Genomic DNA, 22,045 nt, shown 5'->3' with positions numbered 1-22,045 from the left:
TGGTCCTCCGTTGAATTATGCTAGGAAATAGGAAGTAGTAAATTCAGGAAATATTTTCCAAGAGCTCGTGATATGTATTAAGCTAACATTCATTGCATTTCTTATGTCCTTTTGAAAATTCTTTTGATTAATGATCAGGGGAAGCAGACTTTGCTGTGTCTAAGTTCTGGCCTCGTTAGTTTATACAAGTAAAATGGCTCGTGGTGGTGATGGTTTTCTGCAATAAATTACTACAAAAGCACATGCTTCCTGCCCTCTGTAGACTTTTATGTAATGAAATGCTGGTTTGTTGATAGACACTGACTTCAGCTGTAGGAAAGCCGGAGATGGAGCACTCTTGTATTTTCAAAAGATGATAGTATATATTTACTTATTTGTTGCCACCCAGATGTTCTTGTCTTTCTTCTTTTAACACATCATGAATTTGCTTCCCAGTTTGCTGCAGGAGCTCATTTCAGCCTCTGCTGGGGAGCACGGAATGAAACGGAGCACTGGCACACACTGCCCGCGCTCTCTAGCCAGCGGCACTGGCACACACTGCCCTCACTCCCTAGCCGGCGGCCCCAGCCAGTGGGTGGCTGCTCTTTTTTGCTCCCCTGCTGAAAGTCCCCGCTTTAAAGCTTGCGCTGTGAGAAGACACAGTGTCACCCTTTGTGTTGTGGTCATCTGCAGATTTCTGGGTCATTGGCCCTTGTTCCTCAGCATTCCTTTAGCACCTGGCTCGCCATAAGCCTCTCCTTGCAGCTCCCACGTCATGGGTGGGGAATTTGATATCCCTCTGGGGGTCTCCCAGTGCCTCAGCTCCACAACTCCCTGGCTGTCTCTCTCCCCACAAGCTTGTCTGTCTTCCCATCCACTGGCTGTCCCCATGGTCAGACACTTGACCTTACTGTCACTATCCCCTTGTCGGTCCACCAGCCCTGATTCTCAGCTCCTTTTTTCTCCTCCCCAGCAGCCCGTCAGCTCCTTTGAGACTTAATTGTTGCTACCTGCTTCCTAGCTCTTTCTACCCTGCCCTACTAGGGCTCTGCTGCTTCACGTTCTCTTTACCCTGCCTGGAGCGCCTGGTCCAGCATTAACCTCGCCTCGCATAGAGCGGAGCTCCCATTCCCCTCTTCCTTCCTTGTCTTCCTTTGGCATTTTGTTTGTTTGTTTTTGAGACGGAGTCTCTTTCTGTCTCCCAGGCTGGTGCAGCGGAGCGATCTCGGCTCACTGCAACCTCTGCTTCCCGGGTTCCAGCAATTCTCATGCCTCAGCCTCCCAAGTAGCTGGGACTACAGGTGTGTGCTACCACTCGCAGCTAATTGTTGTGTTTTTTTTGTAGAGATGGGATTTCACCATGTGGGCCAGGCTGCTTTTGAACTCCTGACCTCAAGTGATCCGCCTAACTCAGCCTCCCAAAGTGCTGGGATTGCAGGCATAAGCCACTGCACCTGACTCCCCGGCAAATTTTAATGCTAGTTAAGTTTAAGTCTCCACCTACCCTAGCCCTGCTCTGAGTGGCTAAATATGGCTGGGGGCGGGGGCGGGGGGGCAATGCAAATAACTGGTCTGTCTTAAAATTCACATCAGCCGCTGACTATTTCCATGTTCCCTTCTCCTTGAATCTCCAGTGCCCCCACCCCGTCCTCACCCCTCCTCAGTACTTCCTGTTACACTGAGAATGAGAAGGAAGAAATACATCCAAAGATATTGAAACTGATAAATGAATGAAATATTTAGTAGGGATTTAAAAAGAGTTAAATAAGAGAAATATAAGGTAGGAAATAAGTTAAAAGAATCTCATAATTCTTCATAATAAAGAATAAATGATTTTAGCAGTTAGTCAGGCTTACATTTTGATATGTATATATATAAAAGAAAAAGGTAGTGTGTGTTGAATGCTTAGAAAGTCCCGAGGGAAGTGAAAGGCAGAAGACGCAGGGAAGCACCTCCTCAGGTTCCCAAAGGAAGCAGTGCGTGTCCTTGCCGGTGACCTCGGCCTCAAAACTTGTCGTTCACATCACCAGCATTGGTGTATTGTGTGTGTGTGTGTGTGTGTGTGTGTGTGTGTGTGTGTGTATTTTTTATCTTTTAAAAAATTTTGAGATGGAGTCTTGCTCTGTTGCCAGGCTGGAGTGCAGTGGTACAATCTTGGCTCACTGCAACCTCTGCCTCCTGGATTCAAGCGATTCTCCTGCCTCAGCCTCTGGAGTAGCTGAGACTACAGGCACGCACCACCATGCCCGGCTAATTTTTGTATTTTTAGTAGAGACAGTTTCACCATGTTGGCCAGGACAGTCTTGATCTCTTGACCTTGTGATCTTCCCTCCTTGGCCTCCCACATGCTGAGATTACAGGAGTGAGCCACTGCACTGGGCCCATGTATATATTTAAAAGAGAGTTACACAGAAGGGATTGTTGTTACATACACTGCTATGTCCTCTTTTTTTAACTTAGTGGTTCATAGACATTTAAGTAGATTTGTTGAAGTGAAAAGATATCTCTCTCACTCACTGAGTTTTTTATTAAAAAAAAGTTATTTGCCCATTTTGGAATTGTGTGAAATGATTTTAACAAAATTATCATGAAAAGCATACATTGCTACTTTTAAAAATTAACTTCATTTTAAAGTCAATTTTGTTTCTTTGTAGACAAAAAAAAAAAAAAACCTTGAAGATATCCTTTATTTTCAGTTTTTAAAGGGCTTGCATTTTTTAGGCTTCCTGATTTTCTTTATAGCCTTGACAATAAATGTCTTTGAGTTTTTTAATTTAAATTATTTATGGTTATTAATGAAAGTGTGGAAAACTGTGAAATTTGAAAAAAATAAAATTATAACTCTACACTTGGAGACAACCATTGTTAACTGGTTCTTGTTTTCTATTCATATAGAAATGTTTGTATTGTAGAAACAATTATTTATATATCTATAACGTATACATGACATATGCAAATACATGTGGTTGAGACCATTCTGTATCCATAGATTCATATTCTACTTTATAAACCTTAGGTTGCATTTGGCTGGCATGGTGGCTCACACCTGTAATCCCGGCACTTTGGGAGGGCAAGGCGGGTGGATCACAAGGTCAAGAGATCGAGACCAACTTGGCCATCATGATGAAAGTCCGTGTCTACTAAAAATACAAATATTAGCTGGGCACGGTGACGCATGCCTGTAGTCCCAGCTACTTGGGAGGCTGAGGCTGGAAAATTGTTGGAACATGGGAGGCGGAGGTTGCGGTGAGCCGAGATCGTGCCATTGCACTCCAGCCTGGCGACAGAGTGAGACTCTCTCTCTCTTTCAAAAAAAAAAAAAAAAAGTTAGGTTGCATTTAGGTATTTTCCCATAACTTAAAAAAATTTCTCTTAAAAACATTTTAAAATTTAATTTTAAATTGGCAAATAAGAATTATATACATTTATTGTGTATAACAGATTGTTTTGAAATATGTATACATTGTGGAATGGCTAAATTGAACTAATAAATGTATCTGTTACCTCACATCCTTGTTTTTGTGATGAGAAAACTTGAAATCTATTACCAATTTTCAAGACTACAGTTTTTATTAACTATACTCACTATGTACACGAGATCTCTTGATACCTATTTCTTCGATGTAATCAGAATTATGTATCCCTTGACCAGTCTTCCCCTGACCCCCAGTCCTGGTAACCACTATCTCTTCTCCACTCAGAGCTCACCTGTGTTAGTTCCCACCTGTAAGTGAGGTCACGTGACGTTTGTTTTTCTGTGCTGGACTCATTTCCCTTAAGGTAATGTCCTGTAGGTTCATCCATGTTGCCGCTAATGATAGGTTTTCCTTTTTCAAAAAATTCCATTATGTATATTTGCCACATTTGTAAAATCCATTCATCTGTTGATGGACAGTTGAGTTGATTCTGTATCTTGGCTTTGGTGAAGAAAGCTGCAGTGAACATGGGAGTATAGATATTTCTTCAACATCCAGATTTTATTTCCTTTGGAAATACATATATATGTATTTCAGTAGTTGAATTCCTTGATCATGTGGTAATTCTATTTTTAATTCTTTTGAAGAATGTTCATGCTGTTTTTCATAATGGCTGTGCTAATTTACATCCCCACCAACAGTGTGCAAGAGTTCCCTTTTCTGAACATCCTTACCAACCCTCGTTGTCTTTCATCTTTTTGATAATAGCCATTCTGACAGATGCGAAGTGATATCTCATTATAGTTTTAATTTGCCTTTCCCTGATTAGTGATGTTGAGCATTTTTTTCAGAGTTAACCATTTGCATGTCTTCTTTGAGTAATTTCTGTTCATTCCTTTGACTTTTTTTTTTTTTTTTGGAGGCAGGGTCTTGCTCTGTTGCCTAGGCTGGAGTGCAGTGATGCCATCAGAGCCCACTGCAGCCTTGATCTCCTGGGCTCAAGTGATCCTCCGCCTCAGCCTCTAAGTAGCTAAGGCTACACGTGCGTGCTACCATGCCTGGCCATTTTTTCATTTTTCTGTGGAGACAGTCTTGCTATGTTGCCCAAACTCCTGGCCTCAACTTATCCTTGTGCCTTGGCCTCTCAAAGTGCTAGGATTACAGGCATGAGCCACTTCACCTGGTCTGGCCATTTGAAAACATTCGGGTATCTGCTTTCTTATTATTGAGTTGAGTTCCTTATATATTTTGGATATTCACCCCTTATGGATTTGTGGTTTACAAATATTTTCTCCCATCCTGTAGCTTGTCTCTTCACTCTTTTGTGTCCTTGGCTGTGCAGAAGCTTTTTAGGTTGACATCATCCCCTTTGTCTGTTTTTGCTTTTTTTGCTTGTGTTTTGGGGTTTGATCTAAAAAAGTCATTGCCCAGACCAAAGTCATGGAGCTTTACCCCTCTGTTTTTTTCTATTTTGGAATTTTGGGTCTTATGTTTTCTGAAGATTTTAGCAGCTGCTCTCCTGTTTGTATGAACTGTAGCTAGTTTGTTATAATTTCAGTAAGGCTCAAAAATACACAAACAATTTACTATTCGGGGACACGTGTATGTGTTAAAACTAAGAAAACTGAGAAAATGATAAATACACGATAGTGGTTTTCTCTGGAAGGGAGGTAGGCAGGTGGCACAGGGGAGTTTATGCAGCCAGTTGGGAATGTCTTAGTTCTTAACTTGGGTGGTGTTTAAGGGTTTTCTTTGTAACACAGAATATATGCCTGTGTTGTTTTGTACATGTTACATAGATTCTATTGTATTAGATGTTTTGAAGACATCGCATTGGAGCACAGTAGACCACTTTCTACTGTGGACTAATTGCTTATACTTAGTTACTTTTTAGCTCCAAGGTCATCTTGTATTTTATTTGCCATTTGTTACCGTATATAAAATAATGTATATGTATGGTTTTGTTCACTAGGGGCAAGAACTCTGTTGCAGTGTTCTTGCAGGTGGTACTGTGGGGGCTTTGCCTAGCATGGCAGTGATTGTTTCATTGAGATGGTGTTCATGGAGTGCCTTTTCTGTCCAGAGCGTTTGGTCAGAGACTGGGAAGCTCCCTCGTCCGGGACGCTGAGGCCTCAGAGAGCTCACAGCCGAGCTATGAAGGTCTTCCTCTCAAACAGCAATGGGTGTCATCTTGCAAAGGAGACACTAGCAAGTTGCATGGGAGCACAGAGAAGGGAATTGGAATAAGAGGTATCTAGCAGGAACTAAAAACATTGGTGAAATTGGAAGACAGGCCTTGAGAGCAGAACTGCTGACTTGACACACTTTGTGTTCGGGGTAGTGAGGGCTTGACCTTCCTTTGAGGTGACCGTCCCCCCGAGTTAGGTGCCATTCTGACTAAGTACCGATAGGGCAAATGTGTAAGTGTGGCATATTACCGGAGATGGTGATGTGTCAGTTGTATTATTCTTACTTTTGCAAGTGCTTAGATTAACACTGACTGTATTCCAACATTAAATCTCATTGATAGTGATTTGTATATTTAAAAATGATTATAGTTAATAATTTACATATATTATTTAATATAAATTTAAAACTAATAGTATTTATAATATGTTTAGAGCATTTATTACTGTCTATGAGTCATTAAGAGCAATAGGTACAGTTTTGGGCAAAATGTAAACTACCTGCATTTTATTTCAGAGTTATTTTGAAACTTATTTATTAAAATACTTATTCTTTTCAGAGTCATATTAAATCTGTAGACTCAGGAGAAACAAACATAGATGGAGCCATAGGTGAGTAGACCATGGAACATTTTATGCGTCTGTCTCAGGTACTTTGATATTGCGATTTAGAACATGTAAGTAAATACCTATAATAATTACCTGTATTTTAGGACTGACAGCGTCAGAAGAATTGATCAAGATCACATTGTCTGCTTTTGAAGCAATAATACAGTATCCTGTTTTATTGAAAGACTATCACTTTACGGTCAGTTCTGGCAGCTTCTGAAAAAAGTTCTTTTTAAATTTACTTGGTAATTCTGTATATAAGGAGACCTAGCTTAGAGTGCTTGTTAGGAACGCGCATGTTCCTCTCATGAAATAACCCCTCAGAACCCTGCCACCCTGGCAGGATGAACACAGGAGATCCCTTCCCTTTGTTGATGTTCTAAGGGTTTTCTTTGTTTTTCTCTCTCCTTCCTGGTCCACACTTATCCCTCAGTGTACTTTCTTCTTGCCTGGTTATTTGTTGTAACTGGTAGTAAAACCCTCCGAGCCGGCCTTCTCAACCTTGGCACTGAAGGCGTTTTGGGATGGACAGTTCTTTGCTATGGGGCCGTCCCATGCATTGTGGGACATTTAGTAGAAACCCTGGCCTCTGCTCACTAGATGCTGATAGCCCCATTCCTCTCCCTTCAGTAGGACAACCAAAATTGTCTCTACACGTTGACATATGTACCCTGGGTTGCACAATTGCTCTCCTTTGAGAAACTGTGCCTTAGAAGGATCCTTAGGTCAGCTGCCTGTTGACTTTAGGAGGGGCAAATCCCCCCTCCCTTTCTTTCTGCAGAAAGGCCCCCAGAAGAGGAGCCAGTTAGGAAGACAACTAGCTTATGGTGCAAGGAGCAGCAGCAGGGTTTGCCAGGCAGTAGCTTTCCCTAGAAGCTGCTGTGGAGCAGGGACATGGCTCCCTCCTGCCCTCCTCCTGCCCTACCCCCTCACCGAAGCTTGGGTGATGTGGGAAAGGGGGGATGTGTTTCTTGCAACTCAGCCTTATGCCCACTTCCAGTGATCTGCCCCATTTAGCATTTGACCCAAGCAATAGTGACCACTTTCAGATAACAAATTACGTGGACATCCAAAGCATGACTCAACAGAGTCTGATGTGAAACTGCTTGTCAATTTCGAACAACCAACCCTATAGGGAACATTTTAGATAGCAGTCAATCATGAGTTGTGAATTGCCTGTCATGATAATGAATAAAACTACTGGATTTAGAAATCACAACTGTACTGAAAAAGATATTATGAAGTAAAGAAAAAGTTAATTTTAACACCTTCATGGTCACGTAGATACCGCTGTAGAGCTGAATTCTGCAGTTCGTTTCCTGTGTTTCCCTGCCCTCTGCCCGCGCCCATCAAACACAGCTAACGTGTGTGTGTGCATTGAATCCTTCGCTTAAATTCTATATGCTTTGGCGTTTGGAATTACCTCAGTACTACTTTGGGTTTTTATTATATACAGATTCAGAAATTTGAATTTATAAAACATGGTTTAGAATGTCATGGTTTCGTTTTGCTAATCACTTCTGTTTCTTTTTGTTTTGATTGTTGAAATAATTCTCATTTCCTTTCTTTTTCTTTGGGTCTATTTTGCATTCTTTTTCTAACTTTCTGGTGTAAATATTTAGCTTGTTCATTTTCCGTATTTCTTTTCTAATTTATGCATTTGAGATGGTGTTTCTCTCGAATACTGCTTTAGTGTCATCGCACAAGTTTTGGCACACATGATTTTAATCTTTCAGTTAAAATATTTTATATTTTTCTTTATCAAATCATGGGTTATTAATATATATGTATTTAAATGTCATATGGATACGTTATAGTTATCTTTGTATACTGATTTCTAGTTTAACTGCTTTGAAGTTAGAGAATGTAGTCTGGGTGATTTTAATATGTTGAAATTCATCAAGACTTGGTTTATAGCCTATTATGAGGTTATTTTTTTGTAAATATTCCGTATGTTTGGAAAAAAATATTTTATAGCTGTTCGGTGCAGTATTCAATGTATGTCCATCAAGTAATTTATTAGTTATCTTGTTCAAATCTTGTCGTTACTAAGTTAGGCCTGCCTTTTCTATAAATTACTGAATGAGATGTGTATAAATCTACTATTACTATTAAGCATTTATTTCTTGTAGTTCTGACAATTTTTGTTTTATGTATCTTAAGGCCATGTTATTAGGTATATTCAAATTTCAAATTATGTCATCTAATGAAATCAGCCTTGTGTCATTGGGAAGTGGCTCTCTTTATCTCTAGTAATGTTTTTTGCCTTACATTGCTTTGTCCCATTTTAGCCTAATCATGTAAATTTTCTTTTGATTGATATTTGCCTGCTGTATCTTTTTTCATTCTTTTCTTTCCAAAATCTCTCTTTTTATGTTTTAGATCTCTGTCATATGAATATCATATAGTATTTTAAAATTAATTTGTCCAGGCTGGGCGTGGTGACTCACGCCTGTAATCCCAGTACTTTGGGAGGCAGAGGTGAGAGGATCACCTGAGGTTGGCCGCTAGCCTGGCCAACACAGTGGAACCCCATCTCCACTAAAAGTGCAAAAATTGGCTCGGTCTGGTGGTGCATGCCTGTAATCCCAGCTACTCATGAGCAGAGGCAGGAGAGTTGCTTGAATCTGGGAGGGAGAGTTGCAGTGAGCTGAGATCATGCCACTGCTCTCCAGCCTGGGCGACAGAGTGAGATCCTGTCTCAAATAAATAAATAAATAAGTAAAAATAATTTGGCCAATTTTTGACTTCTAACTACAGTATATACTCTGTTTACACAGTGTAATTGTTGGTCTTTTCGGATTCATTCTACTGTATTCTTTCAAACTTTGTCATATATTATCTTCTCACTTTCTCTCTCTTGTTTCATTGGTATTTTATTTTTCATTTCGTTTTTTCCCTATATAAGGTTGGTATTTACATATTCTCTTTATATTCTTTCACTGGTTACCCTAAAATTTACATCACGCATATTAATGTATTAAAAGCTAAACTCGGAAAGAAACGTTCTTTTCTGTTAGTGATATACAGACCTCAGCCTGTGTAACTCCGCCAGTCCCCCCATGATATATATGTTGCTGGTGGTGTTTTGCGGCATTTTTCAGTCTGTCTTGTTTTGTTTCTCTTTTTTAAATGTCCACCAGACTTTGTCATCACTGCTTTAATGTAGCTCATGTTCATTTACATGTATCCACGTATTTACCACTTTTGTATGCTTTGTTTCTTTTGTGTTTCACTGCTGCCTTCACTTACCTCTGACTGCGGGACCTCCTTTCTAGTCTCCTTTGGCTTACGTTGCTGGTGGCAGACCGTCTGTCTGACAAAGTCCTTCTTCCTTGAGGGATATTTTGCCGAGCGTTACATTTCAGTTTGGTAGTTATTTTTGATATTATTGCTCAGCACTGCGCAGATGTTATTTCTTTATCTTATGTTCTGAATTGTTGCTGTTGAGAGGACTGCAGTTCATCTCAAGTCTTTCCTCTGAAGGAAATCTCTCTTTTTCTCCCTTGTGTCCTAAAACATTTTTGGGGGGAGGAGATGTAGATTTGGTTTTCTGTAGATTCACTGTGATGTAACTAAATTTAAATGTCTTTTTTACTTACTCTGTTTCGGATTCTCTGTGCTTCTTGAATCTACGGGTTGTCCTTTTTCATCAGTCTGGAAAACTTTCTGCCATTATCTTGGCTCACTGTCTCTCTCTCTCGTTCTGTCTCCTTCAGCAGTTCAGATCATGCATTCTTTAAACTTTCACACTGTATTTTCTAATTCTTACTGTCTTTTTGTACATGTCAGCTTTTTCTTTTTTAGTGTTATATTCCAAATGATATTATTTCTTTTTTTTTTTTTTTTCCTGTGTTCTGTTCTTCTTCTGCTGCCACGTACAGCTGTTTAGTTTCTAATTTTGGTTATTTTTCATTTGTAGAAGTCTATCATTGCTAGAAATTCTGCTTTTTTTAAAAAATCTGTGTTGCTTTTTATTTTATAATTTCCTGTTTCCTATAGATATCTCCTAGTGTGTGACTTATTTATTCATGTTTGTTAAATGTAGTTCTATAGTATATGTGGTAATTCTAATATCAGAACCATCATTCTCAGCAAACTAACACAAGGACAGAAAACTAAATACCACATGGTCTCAGTCACAAGTGGGAGTTGAACAATGAAAACACATGAACACAGGGAGGGGAACATCACACACTGGGCACTGTCATTAGGTGGGCGTCTAGGGGAGGCATAGCATTAGGAGAAATACCTGATGTAGATGACGGGGCAATGGATGCAGCAAGCCACCATGGCATGTGTACAGCTATGTAACAAACCTGCACGTTCTGCACATGTAGCCCAGAGCTGAAAGTACAATTAAAGAAAGTCATCTTTTGTCTGTGGTGTCTGTCGTATCTTGTTGATGCCCCAATCTTCCTGTTTTCTTGGAGGCCTGAATATTGTTTATCCTTCCTGGACGTTGTTCCTGAAATTCATTAGAGGGCATTCGCTGAAATCCAGTGTGGATATTCCTTTCTCCGTAACATGTGTTCTTCTGACAGGCACCTGAGGGCGCTGCCAGTTGGGACAGTGCTTCAGGTCAGCATCATTTGTACAGCATCAGTATGTACATCCCTGACAGTGTAGGTCTGAGACCGTAACTTCCCAGGGCAGCCTCTCAGTTTTCGGGAGTGTGAATGTGTGTGGAAGGGTTGGTGAATGAATCTAGTTTTTCCTAACTTTGAGAGTATAATCCTCTCTCTGCAGGTGCCCGTTTTTGTGTAAGGTGACTCATAAAAGTCTGTGTGCTGGAAGGATCTGAGTGTAGGGGCAGTCTCACTGATACCTGTGCTGTGTCGTTGCTGAGTGCCTCCTGGGCACGGTCCGCTCCGTGCTCTCATGATCTCAATTCTCTGCCTAGGGCTTTCCTTCAGAAACCAGGCTGAAAGCTCCCACTGTTTTCGGAGCTTAAGGTTTAGGATATTTATATTTTATCTGGCATTTTTCACTGTGTTCAGTAAGAGGGTTAATCCAAGTCACAGTACCTACCCTAACCAGGAACCTGTTTGTCACGGTCATTGTCATAGCAGTGAATTTCAAGTCATCAGATAAGCTATGACTTGCTGGGATGTTGCTTGGTGATTCTTTTGCCTAATGAACAGTAACCTTATGGCTAATTTGTTAAGGTCTGGTATTTATAAATACCTATATTGCATTTAAATAGAAATTAGTTACTTTGCTTTCTTTCTTTTTTTTTTTTTTTTTGAGACAGAGTTTCGCTCTTGTTACCCAGGCTGGAGTGCAATGGCATGATCTCGGCTCACCGCAACCTCCACCTCCTGGGTTCAGGCAATTCTCCTGCCTCAGCCTCCCGAGTAGCTGGGACTACAGGCACGCGCCACCATGCCCAGCTAATTTTTGTATTTTTAGTAGAGACGGGATTTCACCATGTTGACTAGGATGGTCTCGATCTCTTGACCTTGTGATCCACCCGCCTCGGCCTCCCAAAGTGCTGGGATTACAGGCTTGAGCCACCGTGCCCAGCCAAAGTTGGTAAAGGTCTAAGCCTATATACAAGTTGATTATTCCCTTATGCAAAACAGTTGGGACCAGAAGTGCTTCAGATTTTGGATGGTTTTGGGGTTTTGAAATCTGTGAATTTTTGGAATATTTGCTTTATCCTTATTGGTTGGACGTGCTTAATCTGAAACTCTGAACTACCCCAGTGAGCAGTGCTTCTAAGTGTCACATCGGTGCTCAGAAAGTTTCAAGTTGGGCATGGTGCCAAGCTCCTGTAGTCGCAGCTACTTGGGAAGCCAACGTGGGAGGGTAGCTTGAGCCTAGGAGTTCAAGGCCAGCCTGGGCAACATAGCCATAACCCCATTTCTAAAAAGAAGTTCAGAAGCAAGTTTCAAATTTTGGAGCATTTTGAATTTTGGATTTTTGGATAGTACATACAGTCATGCCTTGCTTAAAGATGGAGCTAGGTCCTGAAAATGCCTTGTTTGCTGATCTTTTCTGTTGTGCAAACATCACAGAATGCAATTACACCAGCCTAGTTGGTGTAGCCCGCTACACACCCGGGCTCTGCGGTGTAGCCTATAGCTTCTAGGTTGCAAACCTGTACAGCATTTACTGCACTGAGTATTGTAGGTGATTGTAACAAATGGTAAGTATACCAAGAGAAGGTCTGGGGAAAATACTGTGTAAAGATAAATGGTATACCTTGATGGGATACTGACTCTGAGAGGCGCTGGCAGGCCTGGAGTTGCTCTGGATGAGTCAGTACTGAGTGCTGAGTCGCCGTGAACACTACAGTAGACATTATCAACACTGTTCACTTAAGCTACACTAGTTTTTTTTTTTTTTTTTTTTTAATTGAGATGGAGTTTCGCTCTTGTTGCCCAAGCAGGAGTGCAATGGCGTAATCTTGGTTTGCCACAACCGCCACCTCCCAGGTTCAAGTGATTCTTCTGCCTCAGCCTTCCGAGTAGCTGGGATTACAGTCATGTGCCACCACGCCTGGCTAATTTTTTATATTTTTACTAGAGACGGGTTTTCTCCATGTTGGTCAGGCTGATCTTGAACTCCCAACCTCAGGTGATCCGCCTGCCTTGGCCTCCCAGAGTGCTGGGATTGATTATAGGCATGAGCCACCACACCCAGCTTACATTAAATTTATTACAAAATATTTTTTGGTCAGGCACAGCGGCTCACACCTTCACCTTTAATCTTAGTTCTTTGGGAGACTGAGGCAGGAGAACCACTTGAGGCCAGGAGTTTGAAGATCGGCCTGGGTAATATAATGAAACCTCTTGCCCACAAAAAGAAAAAAAAAAAAAAAAATTGGGCCTGGTGGTGTGTGCCTGCAGGAAAAAAAATTTAAAAATATGGCCAAGTGTGATGGCTCACCCCTGTAATCCCACCACTTTGAGAGGCTGAGGTGGGTGAATCACCTGAGGTCAAGAGTTTGAGACCAGCCAGGTCAACATGGTAAAACTCCGTCTGTGACCACGTACGGTGGCTCAGTCCTGTAATCCCAGCACTTTGAGAGGCCAAGGTGGGCGGATCACCTGTGGTCAAGAGTTTGAGACCAACCAGGCCAACATGGTGCAACCCCATCTCTACTAAAAATATGAAAATTAGCTAGGTGTGATGGTGGGCACCTGTAGTCCAGCTCGGGAGCCTGAGGCAGGAGAATCACTTGATCCTGGGAGGCAGAGGTTGCAGTGAGTCAAGATCGCACCACTGCACTCCAGCCTAGGTAACAGTGAGATTCTCCCTCAAAAAAAAAAACAAAAAAAACAAAAAAAACAAAAGAAAACAAAAAAAAATGTATTTTTCTTTCTTTAATACTGAATTCCCTGTATCTTACTGTAACATTTTTACTTTGTAAACTTTTAAAAACTTTTTGACTCTTTTGTAATAATACTCATTTTAAAACCCATCGTACAATTGTAGAAAAATATTTTCTTTATATCCTCATTTGATAAGCTTTTTTTTTTGAAATTTTTAATTAAAATTTTTTTCCTTTCTAAACTGTTTTGTTAAAAATGAAGACAAAACGACACATGATTAGCCTGGGCTTACACAGGGTCGGGATCATCAAGATGCTGTCAGAAGCAGTAGGAATTTTCTGCTCCATTAGCAGCTTATGGGGCCATCGTCATATATGTCATCTGTTCTGACGAAGGCGTCGTCATGCCATGCATGACTGTGTATATGTATATTTAGAGTTACCTGATACGAATAAGCAGCTCTGTCTTTTATTGGTATGGATTCATATTCTGTATTAGTTTTCTATTGCTGCTGTAACCAATTACCACAAATTTAGTGGTTTAAAACAACATAAATATATTATCTTACCGTTCTGGAGAGTCAGAAGCTTGAAATGAGTTTCGGGGTGTCAGCATGGCTGTGAACCTTCCCGAGGCTCTAGGTGAAGGCTCTCTTCCTTTCCTTTTCCACATTCTTGAGGCCACCTGCATTCTTAGGCTCCGGGCCCCTTCTTCCATCTTCCAGGCCAGCCCAGCAGCATCTTCAAATCTCTCTCTAACCTCTGCTTTTATTGTCACGTCTTCTCTGACTCTGACCATCCTGTCACCCTTTAAGGATCCTTATTATTATATTGGGTCCACCTGAATAATCCAGAATAATCTCTCAAGAGCATTAACTGAATCTCCTCTGCAAACTCCCTTTTGCTGTGTAAATAAGAGACTTGAAGGTTCTGAGGATCCAGACATGGCCATCTTTGGAGAGGCATCGTTCACCACAGATTTCTATTTTATGAATGGCTTCATTACTGTATTACCTTGGTGCTGCTCTTCTCCAGATTTGGCTAGTGCAAGCCCTTTCAGGTTGGCCTCTGTCACATGTCCTTGTGACATACCCTATGCTTTTCTGAATGCTACCTTATTTTATGTTACAGCAAGATATTCTTTCCTCAGTTTGTTACTACTCGGCTCTGGCTATGAAATTTGGCATTTCTGAGGATCGCTGGTTTTCTTTATTGGGAAATGGCATTAGAGGGACACTAAGTGTGCTCCTGTCTTCTGGGATATCTTAGCATCTAACCCTTACAAGAAACAGTTAGGAAATACACCCGTGTATATGCACTGTGATGGTCCAAATGTGTCCTCAAACTTCATACATTGAAACTTAATCCCCAGCGTCACAGTATTAGGAGATGATTAGATCACAAGGGTTCCCCTGTCATGAATGGAGTTAGTGTCCTTTAAAAGAACTTGAAGGAGTTGGTTTGGCCCTTCTACTTCTTCTGCCATGTGAGGACACAGCTAAAGGATGCCATCTTGGAAGCAGCCCTCCCCAGACATCGAAACTGCTGGCATCTTGATCTTGGACTTTCCAGCCTCCTAAACTGTGAGGAACAAATTTCTGTTATGAAATTACCCAGGCTAAGGCCTTTGATACAGCAGCCTGAGTAAACCAACACATAGGCATATGAACACACATATATACCACCACATACCCGTATGAACACACATAGATACCAACACGCATGCATATGAACACACGTAGATCTCACCACAAAGCCGTATGAACACATAGATGCCAACACAAATGCATATGAACATACATAGGTACCAACACATACACGTATGAACACACATCGACACCAACACATACGTGTATGAACACATGTAGACACCGACACATATACATATGAACACACGTAGTTACTAACACATGCATATGAACACATAGACACCGACACACATGCGTATGAACACACAGATATCATACAGTCACAGACAGCTTGGCCCTCAGTATCCACAGGTTCCACATCCTTGGATTCAACCAACAGCAGATAAAAAGTATTTGAAAAACAATGAAAAATGATAATATAACAATAAAAAATAAATTTAAAAAATAGAGTATAACAACTGTTTAGCTGGCACTTACATTGCATTAGGTATTATAAGTCACCTAGAGATGATTTAAGGTATATGGGAGGTTGTGTGTAGTTGATATACAAATACTAATGCCATTTTATGTAAGGACTTAAGGATTCCTGGATTTTGTTACGGGGAAGGGGTCCTGGTACCAGTCTCTCTCATACTGAGGCCCAAGTGTACTCAGCATTCCCTGTGTGAACCTAGACTTCTCATCCCCCAAGTCAGGTTGTCTGCTCTGCCCCCTCTTCCTTTTCTCTCAAAGCCCCATTCAGAAGCCCCTTCTGCGAGACTCTCCTGCCTACCCAGCAGAGAAAGGCCCTCCCTGCTCTGGGGTCCATTGCTTTCTGTACACCCACCGTGATAGCCCCTACTGTGCTGTGCTCCCACACAGTCATGTGTTGACACATCGTTCTCTCCCTGGAGCCAGTCCACTGCAGATACCGAGGGACAGCTGTACATCCTTACACACACGTGCCTGTACACACACACACACACACACACACATATGCTTGGATTCGTGAGTTCACACTGCTGTCTTCATGTTCAGCCCCTACATGGTTTGTTCCCGCCTTCACCCATTCTGTACTCGTGTGTCCCTTTGTGGAAGTTTTGGCTTCCAGCATCATCAGCACATTTTCTCCTTTGCTTAATCCTGTGATACATCTGAAATTGTCATGGAATTGCTTCACTGAAACCACTACCGCAATAAACCAAATGAAGTCAGGGTGTGTTTGCAGAATTCCTTGCCTTCCAAGCTCTTCTCACTGCCAAGCAGCACTTGGGGGGATGCAGTCAATACTGTGTTCATACGGTGCCTGGCTCAGCTCCCTTCCCTACTCCTAGTGCAGTTACAGTATTTGTTTGAAGCACAGTTGATTGGTGTCCATTTGCTTTCAATTTTAGGGTTTCTTTTGCTCCTTCCTCTTTTGTTGCTTTTGATTTTTTTAAATATGTAGAACATGAATGTGCTTCCAAAAAGTCAAAACTGTGGAAGATGTATTCAGAGCAGCGTCACCCCCTTCCCTGAAATACACATCCGTTCTACCCCATCCATTCTGTCACACTCCTTAGTCCATAGATTACCTACTTTGTTGTTTTCTGGTTTATCCTTTTAATAATTTCTTTCTGTAAAGTGAGTATTTGCTTTCTTATTTTTCCTTCTTGCACGGAATGTAACATATATGTTCTTTTGCAGTTTACCTTTTCATTTAATAATGAGCGTTAGAAATTACTCCATATCAGTTCATAGAGCGCTTTCTCACTACTTATTAAAACAGTATAGTATTCCACCGGTGTTTGGCTCTCTAGGTAGTTGCTAATATTTGTGATTTAAGCAAGAAATAACCTTGTTCCTGTTCACGTTCCTATTGGAGGTGTATCTTCAGGGTAGATTGCGATTTGGCAGTTTAATCACTAGAAAGGTGATGTTGGGATCCAAGGGTAAAGGTACTTGTACTTTTGCTAGGTACTTCCAGAGTCCCTTATGTAGGCTTTTCCCATCGTCTTTTCACCAGCAATGTATGAGAATGCCTGTTTTGACACCGTCTTGCCAATAATGTGTTACCCACCTAATGTGACCATGGGAATTCTTAGCATTTTTATAGCTATTTAATATTGCAAAGAAGATTTAAACAAAGCATCAATCTTGGGCAACAGTAACTTTAAGAACAAGTGAAATAAGGTTTAGTGAAGCAAGTGTCATTTCTATCTTTCAAATGCATTTGCTGTTGTTCAGCTTAAATGTCCCAGACCTCTCTTAGCATTCCTAAGTCATAGACATTCATTTCATTTGGGACATGCCATTGAGAATCATTAACATGCAGAGAAACTGAAAGACACAGAAACTGATGGGCATATATATTCACACACTTAAAAAAAATGGGTGGGGGTCCTAGTTTTTGAGCAAAAAATAAAAGTCACCCGCCTTGGGAATTTCCATTTTCAAAAAGAGTTCAGTAGGTCTCTGCTTTTAGAACACGCTGACAAATGAACTTGCACAAGTGAATATCTGTAAGAAATCAATATTGCTAGTATTATTAAAATTCCTTGGATTATTCCATGTAAGTGTATTATGCCTACACTAAAATAAATAATTAGTGATGAAATTTTATAGTGGAGGTCACCGGTACAGAGGAGCTTGATTAGGATGCAATTGTATTTATTTTAATACCATTAATTATATGAGTATACATGCTATAAAATATATAGCATATAGTAGTGTATATAAATATATGATATATATGTATATAAAATCTGTGGAAGATTCTGGAAGGGCAGAACATTGGTGAGCAAATTAGTGAACTCCACAGCAGAAAGGTACTCACTGTCGATTGTCTCAATGATTCAGTCTCTTTAAAAAGCTGACCTAGTACCAGTGGGCAGAGCCATGCCCCTTTGAAGGTTTAGAACATGTTCACTGTCACATACTGTGTCACATTTTGTCGTCATGGTTTTGTCACTGTGACTTAGAAGTGATTTAATGAAGATAATTGTTAGGGCTTTGTCCTTTTTCTGTTCTTTCTTGTCTTGCTGCATTCTTGCTGTTTGGTGTTGGGTTGCCATTCAAGCGTACAGTTTTAATCTGACTTCTCAAAATGCAGATTGAGGTTCACCGTGTATCAGACTGCACTCTCCATTTGTTCTTTTAAATCCGGAGACGTCATGTAACGTGATTAGTCAGTAAGTATAGAATGAACTCATTCCGGATGTTACCAGCTTTCAAATTTCTCAGGTCCTGAGACAGTTTAGCCACAACATTAGACAAGAATCAATGGATGCTAAAGGAAATAAATAAATAGATACTACTGTTTAAAAGGATATTTGGAAGAGAGAATCTCCCATCTCTGGGCGGAGGTCCTGGTGGTGGCAGCACATCTGTACGAGTCTGAACAGTGTCAGTTCTTGCCTCCTCAGAAGAAGAATTCAGCTGAGGGGTGTAGGCAGACTGAAGGCAAGTTCTAGAGCCAGAGTGAAAGTTTATTTAAAAGCTTCATAGCAGAAACAAAAGGAAGTGAAGTACCATTGGAAGAGGGCCAGGTGGGCACCTTGAGAGATTCAAGTTTGTGGTTTGACCTTGGACTTGGGCTTTAAATGCCACATGCTTCCTGGGTCTCATCTCTTCTCCCTGATTCTTCCCTTGGGGCAGGTTGTCCACATGTGCAGTGGCTTCCAGAACTTTCGGGGGCTGCATGCTCACTGTGTTAAGTTGTACACGTGCTCGCTTGAAGCAGTTCTTCCCTTACCTCTAGAACGTTCCTAGAAGGTCCTGTGCCAGTCAAACTCTGCCATTTTGCCTCTTAGCATGCATTGAGCCCAGTCACCTAACTCCTGAGACCTCATCGGGAAGCTTCTGCTCTCCAGTTCCAGGTGTTTCTATCTATTGGGAGACTGCCTTTCCCTGGCACTGACTTGTGACCGATTAGAGTGACAGTAACAACCGCCTGTCACCTGATGTTGCCTGGTGTTCCTGGTTGGGCTGGGGGCCCCTTCTGTTCTGCTCATGTCTGCCTTTCTACCTGCTGTAACAGCATGAGGTTGGATTATGAGGGAAGGACCTCCCTTCTGCACGTAGGTGCTCTGTCCTGGAAAGTGGTCTGGTTGAAGGCAGAGAAAAGCTGTTAGCTGGAAACGTATGCCTGGCCCTTCTGTAGCTGTGAGGCCATGGATGGTCTGAACTGAGCCTCTGTTTCTTTTGTAGGTAGGATTGGGGAGTGGCCCCGAACCCTGGATGAAGGAAGAGATGGGGGTAGCAGAGTAGCTAAAATTTTTCTGTGTAAGAAATAAAAATGCGTTGGTTGGTGGGAGAGCTAAGAAAAGAGGAAAGGAGGCAGGAACCAAGGGAAAGGCTGCCTAGAAGCCAGAAGGTGAGGCGCAGGGCAGGAGCCCAGAGCAGGTGAAGGACGAAGGCCTGTGAGAAAAATTAAAGTTGTCAATGATTGGAGATGATTAAAAGTGGGTAGACTTCAGTTGGTGTTGCTGCAGTATAACCTCAGTCACTCCAGACTCTCAATAAAGTCTGGTGTGCATACCAAGAATTTGTGAGTCCTCTCAAATGAATGATTAAAAAAGGGGCTATATTCTGTGACTTTCACCGGTGGGTAGAAATCAACGAAGACCCACCAAATGAGAACAGGCAGGCGGTTTTTTCAGAGCTGCTACAGCAGAGAAGCTGGCCAACACCACTGGCCTTTGGCAGAGACTTAAAGGCAAGGAGGGGAGTGGGAAAGGAAAGACTTCAGTGTGCCCGGATTGGAGGCTCCTGGTGGGGGAATCTGGAAGTGGGCGCCGTAGAAGCAGGACATCCTATGTGACTGGTTAGGGGCATGCACTCGGCTTTCTCTAGCTGGCCCTAATTTGGACGAGAACAAAAAGTACTGAAGCTGACAGTCGTGGACTACGTCCTAAGCATCCCGGGCTGATTGCTACAGAGGCTGTGGTCCTGCCCTTCCTCCTGCTTTCTGTGGAGGTCATGGGTTAGAGTTCCATTGTCATGTACAGTCTGGGTAGCACCAGTATATTCAGTCTCCCAGAAGCAAACACCGGGCAGGAGCAGGTAAAAAGCAGATAAGTGAGGTAGAAACTCAGAGCTGGCAGTGAACCGTGGGAAAGTGAATCAGCCTCTGCAAATTCCCAGAAACCTTGGAAAGGACACTGAATTGCTTATAGCATGTAGGGCGGATGGTTTTATTTGAAACTCAAAGTTTAGGGTAACCTCAGCTGCTAACCAGGATACAAAAGCAAATAAGGTTTTGTTTCGTTCTAAAGAAACTGGCATTTGGTACCACAAACAAATAATTTTATAAGTTCAGTCTTTTAAAAAGTATCTTAATTCGTACTTAAAAAAATAGTATGAGCAGAGTTACAGCAATGAGGTAAAAAGTGGCCTAAATAAAACTTTTTGGCTATTTGGTTTACTCATATATTCATTACTCATATATTCTTAGTGGGTGCCTTTTGTAAACCATTTATTTGTTTGTTTATTCATTTTTTAGGGATGGGGTTCCACTCTATGGCTCAGGCTGGTCTCAAACAACTGGGTTCAAGCAGTTCTCCCACCCCAGCCTCCTAAGTAGCTGGGACTACAGGTGTGAGCCACCATGCTGGGCTCTACCATCTTTGAGAAGATAGTAGTGAGCCGGAGTCAGGTCCTACTCTGGATGGCTTCTCTGTTGGGGGAGGGGTGGGATGAGGAGGGAGGGGAGGACCGATACTGGAGCACCGTTTGAAGACTGCTGTATTGGCGGGTGCACCGGGCATGCTGGGAGCCCTGTTTACTCTAACAGGGTCTGGGGATGATTTTAAGAGGAGGCAGTTCTTGACCTAAGTCTTGAAGGCACGTAGGTGTTAACTGCTGGGTGGGGAGTGAGTGTTGTCGGCCGAAAGAATCGTGTTTGCGTCCACCTCCCTTCACCTTAGCCTTGGGCTGAGAGTCCAGCCCTTCGCCCAGCCCCTGTGGACAGGTGGTTAGGAAGGAGCGTTGCCTGGGCTGTCTCAGTCTCGGGGTGTGCTTGGGAGCTGGTGGAAAGGATGCTTTACCTGTCAAGTACATTGTCAGGGATATACCCTTCGGAGGTGTTGGGCTAGCATTTGAAGCACTCTGATCAGAAGTTCTTATTTGAAAGTATCTTTATCTTGATGGCCCTTTTGTTAGATTTTTTTTCCTTTGGTGAAGGTAGTCCTTTTTTCAAGACATGGGGATTGGCCAGAAATATTGTACAGGCCCTGCCCTCTGTATCCTTACATGGGAAGGTACAGGAAGCTAGTCAACCCAGCAGAGTGGTTTTCTTGACATTGGACACTGATTTCTTCATGAGTTTATTTCACTGAGTTTCTGCTGCCCCATTCTGGCTACTGTTAAGGGAATTTAATCGTTGCATTAAAGATCCTTGTACCTTGGAAGCCTTTGGGAGTCTGATGAGGCCTATGGATGCATTCTCAGAATGATGCTTTTATTATTTATGTATTATTTAAATTTAATTTAGTTTTTTTTTTTTTTTTGAGACGGAGTCTCACTCTGTCTCCCGGTTGGAGTGCAGTGGTGTGATCTCAGCTCACTGCCACCTCAACCTCCCAGGTTCAGGCGATTCTTCTACCTCAGCCTTCTGAGTAGCTGGGAGTACAGGTGCCCGCCACCATGCCCAGCTAATTTTTGTATTTTTAGTAGAGATGGGGTTTCACCGTGTTGGCCAGGATGGTCTCAATCTCTTGACCTTGTGATCCACCTGCCTTGGCTTCCCAAAGTGCTGGGATTACAGACATGAGTCACCGTGCCACACCTAATTAATTAGTTTAGACAGCTTTGTTACCCAGGCTGGAGTGCCGTGGTGCACTCACACTCACTGTAACCTGGAATTCCTGGGCTCTTGCAGTTCTCCCACTTCAGCCTCCCAAAGTAAGAGCCTCTGTGCCCAGCCTCAGAATGATGTTTTTAAATGCAGAAAATAAATAAAATGCATAC

The 22,045-nt window shown here is 41.9% G+C and overlaps 1 protein-coding gene across 11 annotated transcripts in view; it reads left to right on the top strand.

Annotated features, from left to right (window-relative positions):
• ULK4 (unc-51 like kinase 4) overlaps window positions 1–22,045 on the top strand; it is a 621,709-nt gene that overhangs the window by 193,697 nt on the left and 405,967 nt on the right. For 9 of the 11 annotated variants that reach the window (XM_039461864.2, XM_074406079.1, XM_074406080.1 and 6 more), the window contains 2 exons: window positions 6,142–6,193; window positions 6,295–6,389. The exons of the other annotated variants lie outside the window; for them this stretch is intronic. In XM_039461864.2, coding sequence (XP_039317798.1) covers window positions 6,142–6,193; window positions 6,295–6,389 — 147 coding nt within the window. The remainder of the gene's footprint in view (window positions 1–6,141; window positions 6,194–6,294; window positions 6,390–22,045) is intronic. 11 annotated transcript variants of the gene reach the window in all.

The sequence above is a fragment of the Saimiri boliviensis genome, chromosome 9 (assembly GCF_048565385.1).
Source record: "Saimiri boliviensis isolate mSaiBol1 chromosome 9, mSaiBol1.pri, whole genome shotgun sequence".
Classification (NCBI taxonomy): Eukaryota; Metazoa; Chordata; class Mammalia; order Primates; family Cebidae; genus Saimiri; species Saimiri boliviensis.
Note: the sequence above shows the minus strand (reverse complement) of the source record. Positions and strands in the feature narration are given on the sequence as shown.